At 44.8% G+C, this 20672-nt stretch overlaps 1 protein-coding gene across 1 annotated transcript in view; it reads left to right on the top strand.

Moving 5' to 3' along the window:
- The window catches only part of ALS2CL (ALS2 C-terminal like), a 199293-nt gene that overhangs the window by 172664 nt on the left and 5957 nt on the right, over window positions 1–20672 (top strand). The window contains exons 23-26 of the mRNA XM_033931834.1: window positions 9004–9046; window positions 11649–11710; window positions 19258–19407; window positions 20416–20512. Coding sequence (XP_033787725.1) covers window positions 9004–9046; window positions 11649–11710; window positions 19258–19407; window positions 20416–20512 — 352 coding nt within the window. The remainder of the gene's footprint in view (window positions 1–9003; window positions 9047–11648; window positions 11711–19257; window positions 19408–20415; window positions 20513–20672) is intronic.

The raw sequence follows: 20672 nt of genomic DNA, 5'->3' as shown, positions 1-20672 counted from the left end.
ATGGACTGATGTTCCCAAAGATTTCAGGGTAGATTGCTTTCTAACCAGGCAGCAAGCTGGGAATCAGAAATTCAAGTTTCAAGTTTATTTAAAAATTTGATATGATCGCAATATCATATTCCAATGTGATTTACAAATAATAATAAAACAGGGTAAAAAAACCACACATTTTAAAACTATGATCCTACAGGACACAAGAGGAACTCAGATTTAACTACAATTCATAAAAAATAAAATGAGCATAGAGGTTAAGACAGAAGGATGGGAATTGTTACCCGCTTCATTTTCATTTAGAGCAGTGGTCTCAAACTCAAACCCTTTGCAGGGACACATTTTGGATTTGTAGGCACTTGGAGGGCCTCAGAAAAAATAGATATCTTATTAAAGAAATGACAATTTTGCATGAGGTAAAACTCTTCATAGTTTATAAATCTTTCCTTTAGGCTAAGTCTTAATAATAATATTGTAATTTATAACTAAAGAGACATATGATCAAGAAACTGTTTTAGTTTACTTTAGTGATTATGATAAACATATCGAGGGCCTCAAAATAGTAACTGGCGGGCCATGAGTTTGAGACCACTGATTTAGAGGATTTTAGTCCACTATAGAAAGTTTGAACATAAGAATTGCCGCTGCTGGATCAGACCAGTGGTCAGTCGTGCCCAGCAGTCCGCTCCCGCGGCGGCCCCTAGGTCAAAGACCAGTGCCCGAACTAAGACCAGCCCTACCTGCGTACGTTCCGGTTCAGCAGGAACTTGTCTAACTTTGTCTTGAATCCCTGGAGGGTGTTTTATAGAATTTAAGCAGCTCAGTTGAAAGCGTCCTTAAAGAGCTTTTTAAAAAAAATTAAATTCTATATCTTATCACCAGTATAGAAAACTGCTAAAAACCTACTTGTTTAAGAAATTTTTAGATATATATTCATTTATGATTGTCAATTTATTAATTGTGTGAGTTATACTTGTAATTTGTTGTACATGAACAGTTTATTTTATTGTTTGTTATCTCCATAGAACCGCAAGGTAGTGCGGGATAGAAATAAAATTTTGTTATGTTATCTTATACTGTAAATATGTGTCTGCCATGGGGGAAATTCTATAAATAGTGCTCCAAAATGCACTATTCTATTAAGGGTGGATAACCTTTATAAAACAGTGTGTAGTGCTGATTCCTGTGCCAAATTTTGGGTGTTAGACTCATGTTTGCTGAAACCTGGTGTAAATGCTGACGCCTAGGTTAGGTGTACTTACCCAGTATTCTAGAACTTTTTGGAACACCCCTGACACACCCATGCCCCTCCCATGGCCACGCCTCATTTGGGGATATGCTTTATGGGCGATAGGCGCCTTTCCTTATAGGACAGTGCACATCCAGATGCTTGTGCAAATTTCAGTGAGTGCCGATTCACATTAATTATTGGTTGTTGGCATCCGGTTACTGATGGTTAAGAGCCTGTGAACCAATTATTTTGTGCGCACATCTCAGCGGTGCACCCAATTTGGGCGACATATATAAAATCCAATGATATCAGCCCCAAATGTTCTTGCTTTGTTTTATATCCCATGTCATTTGTAGCTTTGGTCATCTTATAATATCCATTTCAGAATTATATCCCCCTCCCCCATAAACAATCACAATATCTATACATAAATATCTATAATTATCCCATAGCAGTTATTCAAAATTCCCACCTCCCCCCACCCGGATGTGCATATTTAAAGGGAAAAACACTATTTAAACGTTACAATATTTTGCTAATGGCTCCCAAATCTCATGAAACTTCTTAAAATTTCCTTTCTGAATGGCCAATGTCCTTTCCATTTTGTACATATGACATAGTGAATTCCACCAAAAACTATAATTTAGCCTTTTACAATTCTTCCAGTTGTTTGTAATTTGTTTTATCCCAGGACAAGCAGGCAGCATATTTTTAACGCATGGGTGACGTCACCGACGGAGCCCCGGTACGGACACTTTTAACTAGAAAGTTCTAGTTGGCCGCACCGCGCATGCGCGAGTGCCTTCCTGCTCGACGGAGGAGAGCGTGGTCCCCAGTTTCTTCGTTTCCGTGGAGCGAAGAAGACGCATGTTTTTTCAACGGCCGTTGAAAACGAGTTTTTCTGCCTTCCCGCTCGCGTAAATTTTTTCGGTTTTATTCTCTTTCTTTTCTGATTCCTTATTTTTACTTTAAAAAAAAAAAACAACTCTCGTCGAGTTTTCTGTATTTTCTGGCCGGCCCCGGCGGGGCCTGTTGCCACCATACAGGCCTCCGGATTCGATTTTGCGGAGGCCGTGTTTCCCTTCATGCCCCCTCAACCGGGTTTTAAGAAGTGCCAGCGGTGTGCACGCCCGATCTCTCTCCCCGACCCGCACAATTGGTGCCTGCAGTGCTTGGGTCCAGAGCATCGGGCTGACACCTGCACCCGCTGTGCTACGCTTAAAAAGCGCACATTAAAAAATAGGCAGATCCAGCAAAATATTCTGTTCGGTACCGGATCTGCCATGGAACCTGCCGCGACGTCGACGGCACCTCAAAAGTCGGCACCGACAACGTCGATGCCACCGGATCATTCTTCTGGGTCGCTGGGCCCAGGTAAGCCGGCTAAGAAGTCTTCCACTTCTCTAGAATGCCCTCCTGCCACGGTCGCGACGCCGACTCTTCCGGCACCGCACCGACCCCGTAAACGCTCCGCTCCGATATCGGTGAGTGCCTCGTCATCGGCCTCCTCATCGCCGGAGCGTAGAGCGGCACCTATGGTACCGAAGAAAAAAGCGGTACCGGTGCCCCCCCTGGATGACCGCATCGCGGCCATACTCCAATCCCAATTACAGGAACAGCTGCAGCAACAACTACAGCAACTGTTGCCGGCGTTGCTGGCCCCGCACCTTCCGGTACAGGACCGGTCCGAGCCTCGCACTGTCCCATCTGTGTCGACCCCCTCGGTACCAATTAATACCTCCATGCCGGTGCTTTCGGCTGAACCACCTACAGTGCATACCCGTGCTGCTGCCGACCCTTCCCGGTCCCAGGAACGACACCGGTCTTCCTCTCCCGGTACCGCCTCGGTGCGCTCGGGCAAGTCTCTCTCAAAGACCCGCCATACCGAGCCTTCCACACCGATGTCCAGACGTGCACACCCCGACGTTAGGGACCCGGACTTATGGGAAGACTCCCCGCACGGTACCGAGGAGGACGCTTCGTCGACTGACGAAGAATCCTCCATGGCTGACACCGTTTCCAAACCGGAACAGTCCTCTTTCTCCAAATTCCTTAGGGAGATGTCAGCAGCTCTTTCTATCCCCTTAGAGTCCGACTCTAAAAAGTCTCAGGCTTTTCTCGATGCCCTAAACTTTGAGCAACCTCCCAAGGAATTTCTGAAGTTGCCCGTCCACGACATCTTACGGGAAACTTTTTATAAAAACTGGGAGACTCCCCTCACTGTTCCCGGGGCCCTTCGCAAACTGGATAGCTTGTACCGGGTCATTCCAATCCCAGGGTTTGACAAGCCTCAATTGCCCCACAAATCTCTCCTGGTGGAGTCCACCTTGAAGAAATCTCAGGGTTCCAGTGTATATGCCTCCACCCCTCCTGGCAGAGAGGGAAAAACTATGGATAAATTTGGTAAGCGCCTTTTCCAAAATGCAATGTTAGCCAATAGAGCAAACAATTACACCTTCCACTTCTCGTTCTACATGAAGCATCTGGTGCAACAACTCTCCTTACAAAAATACCTTCCTGAACGTAAGGTCCCCCTCTTCCAGCAGCAAATTTCCAGCCTACTCCAACTCAGGAAGTTCATGGTTCGCTCCATTTATGACTCGTTTGAGCTGACCTCTCGAGCATCTGCCATGGCTGTTGCTATGCACCGTTTGGCCTGGCTGAGAGTCTCTGACCTTGACATTAACCACCAAGACCGCCTGGCTAACGCACCTTGTCTTGGTGACGAACTCTTCGGGGAGTCCCTGAACTCGACAACCCAGAAACTCTCAGCACACGAGACCAGGTGGGATACTCTGGTCAAACCTAAAAAGAAGACTCCACCTGCTCGCCCCTACAGACAGCAGTCTTCCTACCAGCGCAGGTTCTCGGCCAGACCTCTCAACCCGCCTCAACAGCAGTCTCGCCGTCCTCGTCACCAGCATCAACCTCAGCCTCGGTCCCAGTCTCATCAGCCTGCCAAGCCTCTTCCTCCATCAAAACCATCTCAACCCTTTTGACTCTTTTCTCCAGGGCATAGCCAGTCTCCCACCGTCGCTACCTCTTCCTCAGCCTATCGGAGGACGTCTCCATCTCTTCCTCAGCCGTTGGGAGGTCATCACTTCGGACCAGTGGGTCCTCAACATCATTCGCCAAGGCTACTCTCTCAACTTCCAGACTCTTCCACCAGACAGTCCTCCCATAGAGTCTGCTTCTCACTCCTCCCAATCCCTCCTCCTCCTGAGGGAAGTCCAATCCCTCCTTCTTCTCAATGCCATCGAAGAGGTGCCTTCGGACCAAAGGGGTCAGGGATTCTACTCCCGATACGTCCTGGTACCCAAGAAGACAGGAGACCTTCGTCCCATCCTCGATCTCCGGGACCTCAACAAATGTCTGGTCAAGGAAAAGTTCAGAATGCTCTCCCTTGCCACGCTTTACCCTCTTCTCTCCCAACACGACTGGCTATGTTCCCTAGACCTCAAAGAGGCCTACACTCACATTCCAATCAATCCGACTTCACGTCGCTACCTACGGTTTCAGATCCAGCACCGTCACTATCATCATTGCCCAGGGTGTTCACCAAGTGCCTTATTGTGGTAGCGGCCTTCCTCAGGTCTCACAACCTCCAGGTGTTCCCCTACTTGGACGATTGGTTGGTGAAAGCACCTACGTCTCCGCTTGTGCTACAAGCCACTCAACACACCATCTCTTTCCTCCATCTCCTGGGGTTCGAGATCAACTACCCCAAGTCGCACCTGCTTCCCACACAGCGACTTCAGTTCATTGGCGCAGTTCTCGACACCACTCTGATGAGGGCGTTTCTTCCCTCCGACCGACAACGGACCCTGCTCCACCTCTTCATCATTCCATCCCAGCTCGGCAGATGATGGTCCTTCTGGGCCATATGGCCTCGACGGTCCATGTGCTTCCTCTGGCGCGACTCCACCTCAAGACACCTCAATGGACTCTAGCCAACCAATGGTCACAGACCACGGATCCTCTTTCTCATCCCATCTCTGTGACATCGTCTCTTCAGCGATCTCTTCAATGGTGGTTGAACTCCTCCAATCTTTCCAGGGGTCTACTCTTTCATCTACCCCCACGGATGCTTCCCTGTATGCATGGGGAGCTCACATGGGAGATCTTCGCACCCAAGGACTCTGGACCCCTCAGGAGCGTCAACATCATATCAATTTCCTGGAACTCAGAGCCATGTTCTATGCTCTCCAGGCCTTCCAGCACCTTCTCTACCCTCAGGTTCTCCTCCTGTGCACAGACAACCAGGTCGCCATGTACTACATAAACAAGCAAGGCGGCACTAGATCACCCCTCCTCTGTCAGGAGGCCATCCGCATCTGGACCTGGGCCACGGCCCGCAGTCTCTTCCTCAAGGCTGTCTACATCCAGGGCGAACAGAACTCCCTGGCTGACAATCTCAGCCATGTCCTTCAGCCTCACGAGTGGACGCTGGATCCTCCCACACTCCGCTCCATCTTTGCTCGGTGGGGCACTCCTCAGGTGGACCTCTTTGCAGCTCCTCACAACCATCAGCTGCCCCACTTCTGTTTCAGACTCTTCTCCCCGCATCGTCTGGCCCCGGATGCATTCCTGCTCAACTGGACGGATCGGTTCCTCTATGCCTTTCCTCCACTGCCTCTGATGTTACGGACGTTATTCAAACTCCGCAGGAACAGAGCCACCATGATTCTCATCGCCCCTCGGTGGCCTCGTCAACACTGGTTCTCCCTCCTGCTCCAGCTCAGCTCCAGAGAACCCATTCCTCTTCCTGTGTTTCCTACTCTACTTACACAGCAGCATCAGTCTCTACTGCATCCCAATCTGTCCTCGCTCCACCTGACAGCTTGGTTTCTCTCGGGCTGACCTCTCCAGAAAATCTGTCTCAGCCTGTCCATCGCATTTTGGATGCCTCCAGGAAACCGGCCACCCTCCAATGTTACCATCAGAAGTGGACCCGGTTCTTCTCTTGGTGTCTCCTACATCACCACGATCCCACCTCCTTGGCGGTGGAAACTGTACTAGACTATTTGCTCTCTCTGTCCGACGCTGGCCTCAAGTCCACCTCAATCAGAGTCCACCTCAGTGCCATCACGGCGTTTCATGAGCATATCCTCGGAAAACCTCTCACGGCTCATCCCCTGGTTTCCCGATTCATGAGAGGCCTCTTCAATGTCAAACCACCTCTGAAGCCTCCTCCAGTCGTCTGGGACCTGAATGTGGTTTTATTTGCCCTCATGAAACCTCCTTTTGAGCCTCTTGCCACAACTTCGCTCAAATTTCTTACCTGGAAGGTGCTTTTCCTCGTTGCCATCACCTCTGCCAGGAGGGTTAGTGAGCTGCATGCACTGGTTGCCGACCCACCTTTCACTGTTTTTCACCATGACAAGGTGGTTCTGCGCACCCATACTAAATTCCTTCCCAAGGTGGTCTCGGATTTTCACCTCAACCAATCTATTGTGCTGCCTGTCTTTTTCCCTAAGCCCCATTCTCATCCTGGGGAACAGGCGTTGCACACACTGGACTGTAAGCGTGCCCTTGCATACTACCTTGACCGTACCAGGGCTCACCGCTCGTCCTCTCAGCTCTTTTTGTCCTTCGACCCTAACCGTCTAGGTCGTCCTGTCTCTAAACGGACGCTTTCCAACTAGCTTGCTGCCTGCATTGCGTTCTGTTATGCTCAGGCCGGTCTTTCACTGGAAGGTGCTGTCACGGCCCACAGGGTCAGAGCTATGGCTGCTTCTGTGGCTTTCCTCCGTTCCACTCCCATCGAGGAAATCTGCAAGGCTGCCACTTGGTCCTCAGTTCACACATTCACTACCCACTACTGTCTGGATACCTTCTCCAGACGGGATGGACACTTCGGCCAATCTGTGTTACATAATTTGTTTTCCTAACGGCCAACCATCCCTCCTCCCTCTCTGTTAGCTTGGAGGTCATCCATGCGTTAAGAATATGCTGCCTGCTTGTCCTGGGATAAAGCACAGTTACTTACCGTAACAGGTGTTATCCAGGGACAGCAGGCAGATATTCTTACGTCCCACCCTCCTCCCCGGGTTGGCTTCTTAGCTGGCTTATCTTAACTGGGGACCACGCTCTCCTCCGTCGAGCGGGAAGGCACTCGCGCATGCGCGGTGCGGCCAACTAGAACTTTCTAGTTAAAAGTGTCCGTACCGGGGCTCCGTCGGTGACGTCACCCATGCGTTAAGAATATCTGCCTGCTGTCCCTGGATAACACCTGTTACGGTAAGTAACTGTGCTGTATGGTGACTCCTGTCATAATTAATAAAAGCCTGTTGTTTTTAGATGATATTTGGCTTTTAGCCCTCATGACCATGCCAAATAATACCGTATCATAAGACAATGCCACTGGATTTTCTAATAGACAGTTAATTTGGCCCCATATTGAATTCCAAAATGACAAAATAAACGGACAATAGAACAATAAATGATCTAAAGTCCCTGCTTCGAGATGACAATGCCAACATCTTTGTTTTGGGGCAATGTCATTAAGAAGTGACTTCATTAACAGGCACTACTGCGTTAACATATGCTAAATGCTAAAGATACCTTTAGGAATATAATGGACGTCTTTAGTATTTAGCTTGCACTAATTGTTAGCACCCACTGATAAATTCCCCCCCCTAAGTGTACACCCTCTTTATAAATAGTGTGCACTATTATTTCCTGCTCATTTTTGTTTGGTAACGACATGCAATAACATGGGATATGTTGCATATATTTTCATGTTGCCATTTGTGCTTCTTTCTCCTTTTCCCCTGCTTCTTATTACTAAAGAGGCCATAAGAACACAAGAATAGCCTTACTGGGTCAGCCCAATGGTCCATCAAGCCCAGTAGCCTGTTCTCACAGTGGCCAATCCAGGTCACTAGTACCTGGCCAAAACCTAAAGAGTAGCAACATTCCATGCTACCGATAAAGGGCAAGCAGAGGCTTCTCCCATGCCTTAATAACAGACCATGGACTTTTCCTCCAGGAATTTGTCCAAGCCTTTTTTAAAATCAGCTATGCTATCCATTTTTACCACAACCCCTGGCAACGCATTCCAACTTATTAATGCCAGAGTTTGGTAGCAGCACCTAGGATATTAAGATTATGTTTTTGTTTTGTGCAGAAAAGATTCCTCGGGTGTCTGGACTAGTTAGGTATAGCTATCTTGCAATGTGATCACCCAGCTAAAACATAGGGGTTTATCACATCAGTCTGCCAGAGCATGATTGTGGATGCCCTTGCTAGCTGTTTATTTGGGAAGACTAGTTACCTTAATAATCTTTCTAGTAGATAGGAACATCAGTCTTGAACCTGTAGGTTGTGAACCTCTGATCTTGAGATCCTGTGTAGAGAACCTCATTTACATTTTTCTGCTACACCTCCCCTCATTCTGGGCTATCCTGTAATTCCTCAGTTCATACCAAAGCCCGAAATTGACATCAGAGAGAGGCGACACTGACGCGGGCAGCAAGTTCATAAAGCTGATTGCAAAGGGAAAATGGAGAGGAGTACAGGTGCCGGCGCCCCCTACCAAGACTGTGCCCAGGGCGGACCGTGCCCAGGGCGGACTATGCCACTGTCTCTTATGACCATTCTAATCATTGTTGGATTCTTTGTGATACACGTCTCACAGCATCTGTTGTTACGATGCTTGCTATTTTTATTTTATTTTTTAATTAATTTTTCTTTGAATAACCCCAAATATCTTTTGGTCTCAGAAGTGTGAATTTTAAAATTGTCTCTCATGAGATTTCTCTGTTTCAATCTCATTTCAGGAATTTGTGGCCACTTAAAGATCTTAGATTAACAACCAACCAGGTGAGTAACATGATCTGGCATTTGCTATCTAAAATATTGGAGATATTTTCTCACAAAGGAAAATAATCTGTTAGGAGTTGAATTTCAAAGAGTTCAACTGTCTCCTAAGCTCTGGTAATGTGTTTCTATTGTTTAGTATATATTAAAATGGCACTATCATAGAGATCATTATCAGGAGACACATTACTCCATCTTTTGTAGCCTTCATTGGCTGAAGTAAATTTCAAGGTGCATAAGAGTTGATTTTTAAGATTTTAAAAGGGGTAACTCCTTTTTTTTCAGTCTGTATTGACTAAATATGTCCTGGTTCCCATCCTCTGTGTATCTGAGTTTGCTTTTTAAGTCATGGCATTTTCAAAGCTGTTAGACTTGGTTGGGATGTATGGTGATAATCACAGGACCTCTGTTCTGGAATGTTTTTTAGCATTTGAGCTTCATTTTGGAAGATAATATTTTGTCTTTCTTTGAGAACTTAAATTCATCTATTTCTATACAAGCTTTTGATTAGTCTTTGAAATTGATGGCCTAAAAATGATTTTAAATAAATAGTAAAATTTGTGATTATCACAAATTTTTACACATTATACCTGATTAAGGCCCTGAAAGTAATGAGGAAACAGTAATCAGCTGCTCTGCAAGCAGAGAAGCTCACTGCCATGTCAGCCAGTAGGGTAGCTCTTGAAAAAAAATTGCACCTACGGCCACCAGGATGGTCTTGGGGCTCAAGGATCTCACGTATGAAGAAAGATTAAAAAAATTGCGGCTGTACTCACTTGAGGAAAGAAGAGAACGGGGAGATATGATTGAAACATATAAGTACATCACGGGACGCATCAAGTCGGAAGATGATATCTTCTGGCTCATGGGACTCTCGACCACCAGAGGGCATCTGCTGAAGATCAGGGGAGAGAAGTTTCATGGCGACTCCAGGAAGTACTTCTTCACCGAAAGAGTAGTGGATCATTGGAACAGACTCCCACTCCAGGTGATAAAGGCCAGCAGCGTGATGGATTTTAAGAGAAAATGAGATACTCACGTGGGATCTTTAAGGGAGTAAATTCAGGGGAGGGGATACTTAGAATGGGCAGACTTGGTGGGCTATAGCCCTTTTCTGCTGCTTTTTTCTATGTTTCTAAGTTTCTATGTTTTCTAACTCTGGAAAGATAACTACACTTCAAGAGGGATAGTTAAATTTATGCCAGAGAGTCACCAGCTTAAAAGGAGCCCCTACATTTCCCCCAGCACAAACAATTCCCTTGTAATCTGTGATGCCATGTCCCCCACCTTCCATCTGCTGTCACCCCAAGCCAACCAGTATGTATTCATTCACCAACTCCCCCCCTCCCCCGAGTTAACATTAAAGGCATTGGTATAATAATAATAATAACAGTTTATATACCGCAGGACTGTGAAGTTCTATGCGGTTTACAATGGTTAAAAGATGTTACAAATTAAGTAGAATTAGCAAGGTTAGAAGCTAGTTATTAACAGTGCTAGAGATAGTTATTGTGGAGTAGTATTGTACAGGTTAGTTGCCTAAATACTTCAGGAACAGATATGTTTTTAGGTGTTTCCTAAATTCCCCATAAGTAGTAGGCGTGAGCAATTGTTCCAGATCTTTGCCCCATAATGCTGCTTGAATATCGGTGCCTCCATTCCACCTTTTCAAAAAATCATTGGGCCATGCAACTCCTGCCCTCACCCAGCTCCGTCAGCCCATAAAAATAAATGTCAAGCCTCTGGAAGACTTACCCCATTATAAAATTACCCCCACCCCCACCCCTAGTGCCCCCCTTGGCTTACCTTAGAATTCTTGAGGTCTGTCAGTGGGTAAGAGAGATTTCCACTAACTTCTGCCTTTCACACCACTTTTTGAAATGATATTCCCTGATCCATGCGCTGCTTTTCCCCCTTATATCTTGCAAAATTGCATCTTATTTTGGACCCTAAAACCTAAACCTAACGGCCGTAAGCCTGATGTCATTATGCCATTATATAGATCCATGGTGAGACCCCATCTGGAATACTGTGTACAATTCTGGAGGCCTCATTACTGCAAGGATGTGCTGAGACTTGAGTCGGTCCAGCAAATGGCCACCCTAATGGTCTCGGGACTCAAGGATCTCCCGTTCGAGGAACGGCTGGATAAATTGCGGCTATACTCACTCGAAGAACGCAGAGAGAGGGGAGACATGATCGAAACGTTCAAATATCTCACGGGCCGTATCGAGGTAGAAGAAGATATCTTATTTCTCAAAGGTCCAACGGCAACAAGAGGGCATCCGTGGAAAATCAGGGGCAGGAAACTGCACGGTGACACCAGGAAATACTTTTTCACCGAAAGAGTGGTTGATCGCTGGAATAGTCTTCCACTTCAGGTGATCGAGGCAAGCAGCGTGCCTGATTTTAAGACGAAATGGGATCGTTACGTGGGATCTTTTCACAGAGAAAAGTAGGGGAGGGTCATTAGGATGGGCAGACTGGATGGGCCGTGGCCCTTATCTGCCGTCTATTTCTATGTTTCTATGTCACAGCAATATAAAAAGCCAACTCTAATGGACCTAATGAAAATGTAAAGATGATGATTTTTTTTTTCTTTCAGAGACACTCTCTTGTCAGGGAAAGATGCTTCCTCTCTGCTACCGAATGTCTCCAAAAGATCATGTAAGTAGAATTTGCTGCTGTTTCCATATTATGGGTTGAAGTTTTGAGCAGCATGTGCTTATGTCGAAAATTTTTTAACAGGGGATACGATTTATTGTCAAAGGAAACGTGTCACTTTTACAAGTAATCACTCACCGGGGTACCCACGACAAGACTGCACTGTCAGAAACTGAGATTTTTATTTTGCCCAACCCAGTGGAAGTTAGAAAAAAAATTATGCATACAAGGTCAAGAATGTTTGTCTGCATATCTGGAGGAAAAATAACTTTCCAAAAATTTAACAGAACTGAATCAAATTTGGTGTATGGGAAAAACCAACAAAAAGGCATATCAGGTTCAAAAATGGGCCAGATTGGATTGGTGTTTTCAGTGTAAGAGTCTCTCCTCCCCCTTAAAAATGGCCCAGCCCATTTCTATACAATATAAAACTCCTCAAAAAACTATGCCACAGATACTTAAAAGATCCAAAAAAATAAGGCAAAACAAATAGTCTAAGTGTTCTGAGAGTGCAGAGTGCAAATAAAACACACCTGAATTAAATAACAATACAAAATCATCAAATAATATTAGTGACAGAGGCAACCTCAGTGTGAGGATCAATGAAGGGAGAAAAACTCCAGCGCTTCACACTAAAAGGCAAAGGTACAATACCTCTGCCTGCACACGATTCACTGGTAGCCTCACGTGTGCAGAAATCAAAATCATTAATAAGTGCCAAACCACAATCAGGTAATGATAACACTCCATGTCATATCATCGTTTGTCTCCATTTGGGTTACTGATGAAGGGATATTAATTGGCTTGGTTGAACCCATCATCTTGTATACAGCTAGTACCAACATGACTGTTTGAAGATAAGTCGGCTGTGGCCTTTTGTTACATTTTGTCTGGGGGAGTTGGCTGGGGAGGGTTCTTTGAGTGCTTTTTGCTTTTTTTCCACACTGAGTGTTATCATTACCTGATTGCGGTTTGGCACTTATTAATGATTTTGATTTCTGCACACATGAGGATACCAGTGATGGTGTGCAGGAAGAGGTATTGTACCTTTGCCTTTTAGTGTGAAGTGCTGGAGTTTTTCTCCCTTCCCTGATCCTCACACTGAGGTTGCCAGCCCATTTCTATGGCAGAAGTGGTTCCAGCTTCTGTAGCATAGAAATTAGATACAGTGAAACCTAGCAGTTCAGGAACTGATCCTTTGCAATTGCCTACTACCTCCCAACACAACTATGCCACCAGTCTCAGCTGCTTCAACCCCAGTAGTTCCCCAAACATAGAGGGATGGAAAAGAATTCCATGAGGAAAACTGAAGGCGCAGAGAAGACCACACCTTCAAACTAAAAATTTTAACGATGAAAATGGGAAGTGGAACAAGAAAATGCGCCCGACATGGACCATGTTTTGGTTATAGAGCCTGCATCGGGAGTTCTCAAGTTGTCCACTCAATAAAAGGACAAAATAAATGCACTTATGTAGCAAACTAATTCAGCAAAAACTGTCATCCAAAAACGTCTAAGAGATTTTTGACTATGTGTCTTATCCATCTTCCTTGACTAGACTGTAAGGGCTCCTTTTACGAAGGCGCATTGGGGCCTTAACGCGTGGAATAGAGTGCGCTAAAATGCCGCGTGTGCGCTAGCCGCTACCGCCGCCTCTTGAGCAGGCGGTAGTTTTTCAGCTAGCCGCGCGCTAATCCAGTGCGTGCGCTAAAAACAATAGTGCACCTTCGTAAAAGGAGCCCTAAGTTTCAAGGGGTATGTATTGTCACTTGCATGTCTCTTGTCGGGGCTATTTTTTTTTTTTTTTTTTTAGGGGGGGTGCAAAGAACTACCATGGACCAACTTGGAGAAGTTGATCAGCATCATTGAAGCAAAGCTTTCAGGAGCTTGCACCGGCTGTGCCTTCTTTGTACTGTCTAACACCAAACTTGGGTCATTCATGGCATCCTCCCTCCTCTTATCCCACTGTCTTTCAACTCCTCCAGTCCCGACTCCTCCAGAACTGCCCAAAGGTATAAACTAGCCTTCCCCTCCCTACGCGGCATCCACTTTGCAGGCAAACTGGGAAAATCCCTTCTCTTCAAAATCACAGGTCTTTGGAACGACCTCACCTCCCCGTTGCGGAACCTGAGCTCCCTTCAGTTATTCCGCAAACAACTGAAAACCTGGCTTTTCAGCAAATTGTAACTCTATCCTTCCCCCCCCCCTTTTTTTTCTCCCCCCTTCTTCACATAAGTTCATGTAATCCTTTTTCTTCTTCTCTACCTACTATTTTAAGTTCTTGTAAACTGTGTCGAGCTCCATACTCATGGAGATGATGCGGTATATAAACTTAAGGTTTAGATTAGATTAGATTAGATTAGAGATACTAAAGTTTGTTAGCATGCATTAAATCACACTAATGTGGGTTATGTACTTGCAGATTCCATTTTATGCAGTGGGGCTTATTTTTTTAATATGTGTTCTAAGTATCTCTGTTCGACAGTTGTAAAATTGAATAATTTTACAACTACTAAATGGAGATATTTTATATAGATAGATATTAGACCGGGTTCTCTGTACTCCACATTCCTTCTCTTGGATATAGTGAAGTTTGTTTATTAAGAACATTTATTAATGGCGTTATTGCATGCTAATGTGGGGCATTTTAACTGTAGCCCTTGCTCTATGCAAGCTTGAGAATCACTGTTCCCGTCCCCGCGGATAACCGCGGGAAACCATCTTCATGTCATTCTTTAAGGAGAGAGGGAGGAATCAGAGTATGAATGGCCACAACCACTGACCCGCAAGCTTTGCTTTGAAGAATGCTGGTGTAGAAGGACTGAAGTTGAGATAGACACTAAAGAATGACAGTCTCTGGTATCCAGAGCAGATATTGTGATGTCATAATGCCTCATTCCACCAGTGCCTAAGAGCCAATCACATCAGTGATGTCACAATGGCTTCATTATCCTTGGCTCACATAAGAATCAGAGTATGAATGGCCACAACCACTGACCTGCAAGCTTTGCTTTGAAGAATGCTGGTGTAGAAGGACTGAGGTTGAAACAGACACTACAGAATGACAGTCTCTGGTATCCAGAGCAGATATTGTGATGTCATAATGCCTCATTCCACCAGTGCCTAAGAGCCAATCACATCAGTGATGTCACAATGGCTTCATTATCCTTGGCTCACATAAGAATCAGAGTATGAATGGCCACAACCACTGACCCGCAAGCTTTGCTTTGAAGAATGCTGGTGTAGAAGGACTGAGGTTGAAATAGACACTAGAAAATGACATGGGATTATTTCCCGCGGTTATCCGCGGGGACGGGAACGGTGATGAATTTTCTCTAATGCAAGCACACACAATGAGGCGTTAATCTGCCTAAGAACATAAGGATAGCCTTATTGGGTCAGACCAATGGTCCAATCTAGCCCAATAGCCTGTCTTTATGGTGGCCAATCCAGGTCACAAGAACCTGGCAAAAACCCAAAGAGTAGCAACAGTCCATGCTACCGATCCAGGGCAAGCAGTGGCTTCCTCCATACCTATCTCTATAGCAGACTAAGGACTTTTCCTCCAGGAACTTGTACAAACTTTTTTTTTTTTTTTTAAAGCCAGCTATGTTAACCATTCTTACCACATCTTCTGGCAATGTGTTCCAGAACTTAACTATTCTCTGAGTGAAAAAAAAAATTTCCTCCTATTGGTTTTAAGAGTATTTCCCTGTAACTTCATCGAGTGTCCCCTAGTCTTTGTAATTTTTGGCGGAGTGAAAAATCGATCCACTTGTACCCGTTATGTAGACTCCAATCATATCTCCCGTCTCTTTTCCAAGCTGAAGAGCCCTAACCTCGTTAGTCTGTCCTCATATGAGAAGAGTTCCATTCCCTTTACAGCAAACAGCAGCAAACCATCAGGTGTAATTATGCATAATTAATTGAACAAAGACCATGTTTTACCTTAGGGTAAAATGTGACCATGTTGAGTCTTCATTCAATAAATTGTGCATAATTACACCTGATGGTTTGCTGCTGTTTGCCTTTGGTCTTTGTACAGTGCTGTGTAAGCCTGTTAATGTAACTGCAGACTGTGTACAAGATGCAGGCAAATTTTAATATGACAAGAACACAATATATAAAACCCTTTTACCAATAAAGGGACCCGACACGGTCCGTGTTTCGGACAAACCTTCGTCAGGGGTCCATGGTAAAAAAGGGGGGACTAAAAAATGCCACAAAAAAATGAAGAATCTCGACGGGATGTCTGTGTGTATCAAGTTTGCCAAAAAAGCCAACAGCATTTTTTGTGGCATTTTTTAGCCCCCCTTTTTTACCATGGACCCCTGACGAAGGTTTGTCCGAAACACGGACCGTGTCGGGTGACCCAGTGTTCCCGCTAAGCTGCGCTGGCCTGCGCTGGCGCACAAAATATTACATCGCAGCGCACAAGTTTCTCTTCACAGCGCACACACGCGTCGCAAAGGTAAGGGGAGGTAAGGTAAGGGGACGCATTGGGGGGATTGCACTTCCCCACAATTGCCATGCTTCGGTTCCTCTTCTTCCTTCCTTCCTCTCCCCCCCGCGGGACCCTGCGGCACCATCAACTCTTACTCCCTCTAATGTCGGCCCTGCAGCTCCAGACTTCCTCGCACCTTCTCCCCTCCCCCTTTGGATCGCTATTATTTTATTATAGCCGCGGAGCTGTATCCATCAGTGGAGATGTCTAACCTCGGCCTGCCCCGGAACTCTTACTGCAACAGTGACTTCCTGTTCCTGCCTAGACGGGCGGCTGCTGCAGTAAGAGTTCCGGGGCAGGCCGAGGTTAGACATCTCCACTGATGGATACAGCTCCGCGGCTATAACATTTAAAATAATAGCGATCCAAAGGGGGAGGGGAGAAGGTGCGAGGAAGTCTGGAGCTGCAGGGCCGACATTAGAGGGAGTAAGAGTTGATGGTGCCGCAGGGTCCCGCGGGGGGGGGGGGAGGAAGGAAGGAAGAAGAGGAACCGAAGCATGGCAATTGTGGGGAAGTGCAGAGCTGCAGGGAAGAGGGTTGCGGTACCCAGCTGGAGGGAGAAGGAAGATGAGGGAGGGAATTAAAGGAGATGCCAGGGCTTGGAGCGTAGGAGGAAGGTATGCCAGTCTAAGGGAAAAGGAAGGGGGAGATGTGAGAGCATGGAGGGGGAGCGAAAGATGGAAGAAAAGGAAAGGAGAGAGATGCCAGAGAATCAGGGAAGGGGAGATACCAGACTATGAGGAGAGGTGTGGGAGAGGGAAGGCGAGGAGAGAGATGCCAGACCAATGGGGTGAAAGGAGAGATGGAAGGGGGAGGCATACAGTTTCTGGAAGGGGCATAGAAGGAGAGAAGATGCCATATAGGGGAAGAGAGACGGCAGACAGTGGATGGAAGGAAGAGAGTTACAAGAAGATGAGGAAAGGAGAAACCACAGAAGACAAAGGTAGAAAAAAATTTCTATTTATTTATTGCTTTAGGAGACATGTGTCACTGTTTCTGTGAAGCATTGTATGCAGAGTCCAGCTTCTTGCTGGTTCAATTTAACCTTTGTCTATGTATTTTTATTTTATCCCCCCTTTTACAAAACTGTGAAGCGTTTTTAGCACCAGCCTTGGTGGTAGCAGCTCTGATGCTCAGAATTTTATGAGCATCAGAGCTGTTACCTCCGTAGCTAAAATCCACACTACAGTTTTGTAAAAGAGGGAGGGGTTAGTTTGTGATTACATATTCCTTACTAGGCGAAGGTGTTTTCTGTGTTCTGTGTGTTCGAAAGACATGGTTTTCTGTTAGGATTGACGGTGTAGGATTGATCTGTGCTGGTCTGGCTTGTTTAGTTTTACAATGGGTGTATTGATGTACTGTTCACTGCAATATGTAAGATGCTGCCTTTTCCTAGGTACTCATGTGTGACGTGTGGCTTGTTACTAAAAATCACGTTTTTCGTACAGATGGGGGGGGGGTGCCAAAAAATGATGGGCCCCGGATGTTACATATGCTAGGTACGCCACTGTATGTAAAGATACCAGAAAGCTGGCGTAGCAAAAACTTCTAAGTTTTGAGTATTTAACCCTCCCACAATCTCACGGGCACTCGTTTCAAGTTTATTGAGATTTTGACGGGTCCCTTTATTGGTAAAAGGGTTTTATATATTGTGTTCTTGTCATATTAAAATTTGCCTGCATCTTGTACACAGTCTGCAGTTTTGTTTTGGTTGCTCCTGGCTGATTATTTCTGCAGATCTTTTTTGGTTCCCCTTTTTTTGTTTTTGTAAGCCTGTTAATGTTACAGGCATTGTTGATAACATCACCATTAGTCTATTTGATTGTGCATTATATTTTGTTTAATATATGTATTCTGCTTTATGATGAACCAGTCGGAGAGGTGTACAGTTCACAAGAGTCTGGATTACTGGTCTGTGACACTTTTAATTAAATAAAATATACCCCAAATTCTATAAGTGGTGCTGAAATTTTGGTGCAGATTTGAGATGCTCTTGCAATTAAATTAGTTAACAAGCCATTAAGCATGAATTAATTGGCCTTGACAAACGGGGAGGGGGAAGGGGGTGAACCGCTGCACGTGCTGACTTGTCGGGGGCGCTGGTACCTTTCCTTCTCCCCGCCCAACCTCCTCTTCAAATCTTCACTGGCGGCAAGCAGCATCTCCTTCCTGTTGCTCGTGCCGGCTTCAGCTCTCCTTTTTAATGTCACTTCCTGGTTACTGTGCGTCTAAATCCCATAGCGCTTAACTCGAGTGTGGTCAAGGGCATGGGTGGATCAGAGGCTTTCTGAAAATTTGCACACAGTTTTATAGAATGTCACTTACATGCCGAAATACCATGAGCTGGCGTAAATACTGATGCTCAGATTAAGGCGCGGGAACCTTAAAGAGCGCTAATCCTGTAGAGCCCTTTATAGAATACTGCTTAGCACCTTTTTTTTAAGCGTCATTTATAGAATTCCCACCTAATGTTTTTCTATAGACTCACTTGTTGTTCACCTATTTATTGTGAAATCCTATGCATTGCAAATACTAGTGCTGATACATAGTAACATAACATAGTAGATGATGGCAGATAAAGACCCGAATGGTCCATCCAGTCTGCCCAACCTGATTCAATTTAAATTTTTTAAATTTAAATTTTTTTTCTTCTTAGCTATTTCTGGGCAAGAATCCAAAGCTCTACCTAGTACTGTGTTTGGGTTCCAACTGCTGAAGTCTCCGTCAAATCTCACTCCAGCCCATCTACACCTTCCCAGCCATTGAGGCCCTCTCTAGCCCATCCTCAACCAAAAGGCCATATACAGACATAGACCATGCAAGTCTGCCCACTACTGGCCTTAGTTCAATATTTACTATTATTTTCTGATTCTAGATCCTCTGTGTGATGGAAAGTATGAATAAAAAGTGTGTTTTATTGTTAGTAGTATTAGTATTATTTTAGCAACGCCTTGTTTTATATCTTTTTGCCAGTGCATACTAAAGGTTCCATTTGATATCTTTACCCATTGATGGCCATCTGTTTTTTTTTTCTCTTACTTTGGCAGAACCACAGTGGATCCACGAGAGAAACTGGGAATTCTGCTAAAGACCCATGAAGAAATTGAGACCACCGTGTCCCGGGTGATGGAGAAGGAATATAAACTGCCGATGGATGACCTGCTTCCTCTACTGGTGTATGTTGTATCACGAGCAAGGTAATGATGTGCGGTAGGTTTCAAACAGTGGAGAAACCGTAGCAGAATTTCTCATTTCATTAACATCATTAATCATCCCAAACGGCATAAGAATAAGAGGTCATTTTGTTTCTCTGCGTGCTAAATCGTTGTAGCACAATTTAAATGATTCTTGTTGCATGGGTATAGCCTGGGTTAAAATGCCAGAAATGAGAGAAAAATGAAATAAATAGAAAATGTAAGGAAAGTTGTTTTTATATATATATATATGCACACTTATAACAATAGAAACATGTGGTTGACTTCATTACAGATAAATCTACGAAATTATCTGACCATGTGGTCGAACATTACTCTAAACTAAAAAAAAATCCCACAGTGGAATATGTACTACTGAGATGTCTACTCCTAATTTTTATAATATTAATACTATCAGTCTATGTTGTTATAGAAACATATAATAATAAAGGGGGCCTTTTACTAAGGCGTGCTAGCCAATTTAGCACACGGTAACGCGTCCATAGACTATAATGGTCGCATTAGCGTTTAGCGCGCGCTAAATCGGCTAGCGCGCCTTCGTAAACGGACCCCATAGTAATGTTCTTAAGGGGTAAAAAAGCCTCAGAGCATGGAGCGAATAACCCAGCTGGGTTTTTCAAACGTGATCAAGTCACTACAGGCCTTACAGAACAGAAACCAAAGCGTATCCCACAGCATTCCATAAGGAAGCCACAAGAAATGTGGGGAGACAACTATGATATCCAGATGATCACACACATTTATTAAAAAAAAAACAAAGTCACACTTGTAAATGACAGAAGATGATGGAAGGAAAAGCGATACTCAAAAGGATCCTGCTGTACAAATACATTTACATTTGAGCATCGCTTTTCTTTTCCCTGGAAATACCTTCGAGGAGGAGTGGTTTCTCTTGTCAAACCCCCTCTCGAGAAACTATTCCGATAACTCTTTAATCACTGTGAGCCATGCAATTCAGCTTTAAAACACATTCCTATGTTTGCTTCATAGAATACAGCGCCTCGGGGCAGAAATCCACCTGATTAGGGATCTCATGGACCCTAAAAATGAGGGAGGAATATATGACTTCATGTTGACTGCCATAGAGGTAAAAATGTAATGTAATGTAATGTAATTTATTTCTTATATACCGCTACAACCGTTAGGTTCTAAGTGGTTTGAAGAAAATATACATTAAGATTATAAATGAGAAGTAAGAAGGTACTTAAAAATGATCACGAACTTTAATTTTTATATATTATTTGTCC

This window comes from Geotrypetes seraphini, chromosome 2 (assembly GCF_902459505.1).
Source record: "Geotrypetes seraphini chromosome 2, aGeoSer1.1, whole genome shotgun sequence".
Classification (NCBI taxonomy): domain Eukaryota; kingdom Metazoa; phylum Chordata; class Amphibia; order Gymnophiona; family Dermophiidae; genus Geotrypetes; species Geotrypetes seraphini.
The sequence above is the reverse complement of the archived record's forward strand: the minus strand, read 5'-3'. Positions and strand labels throughout refer to the sequence as shown.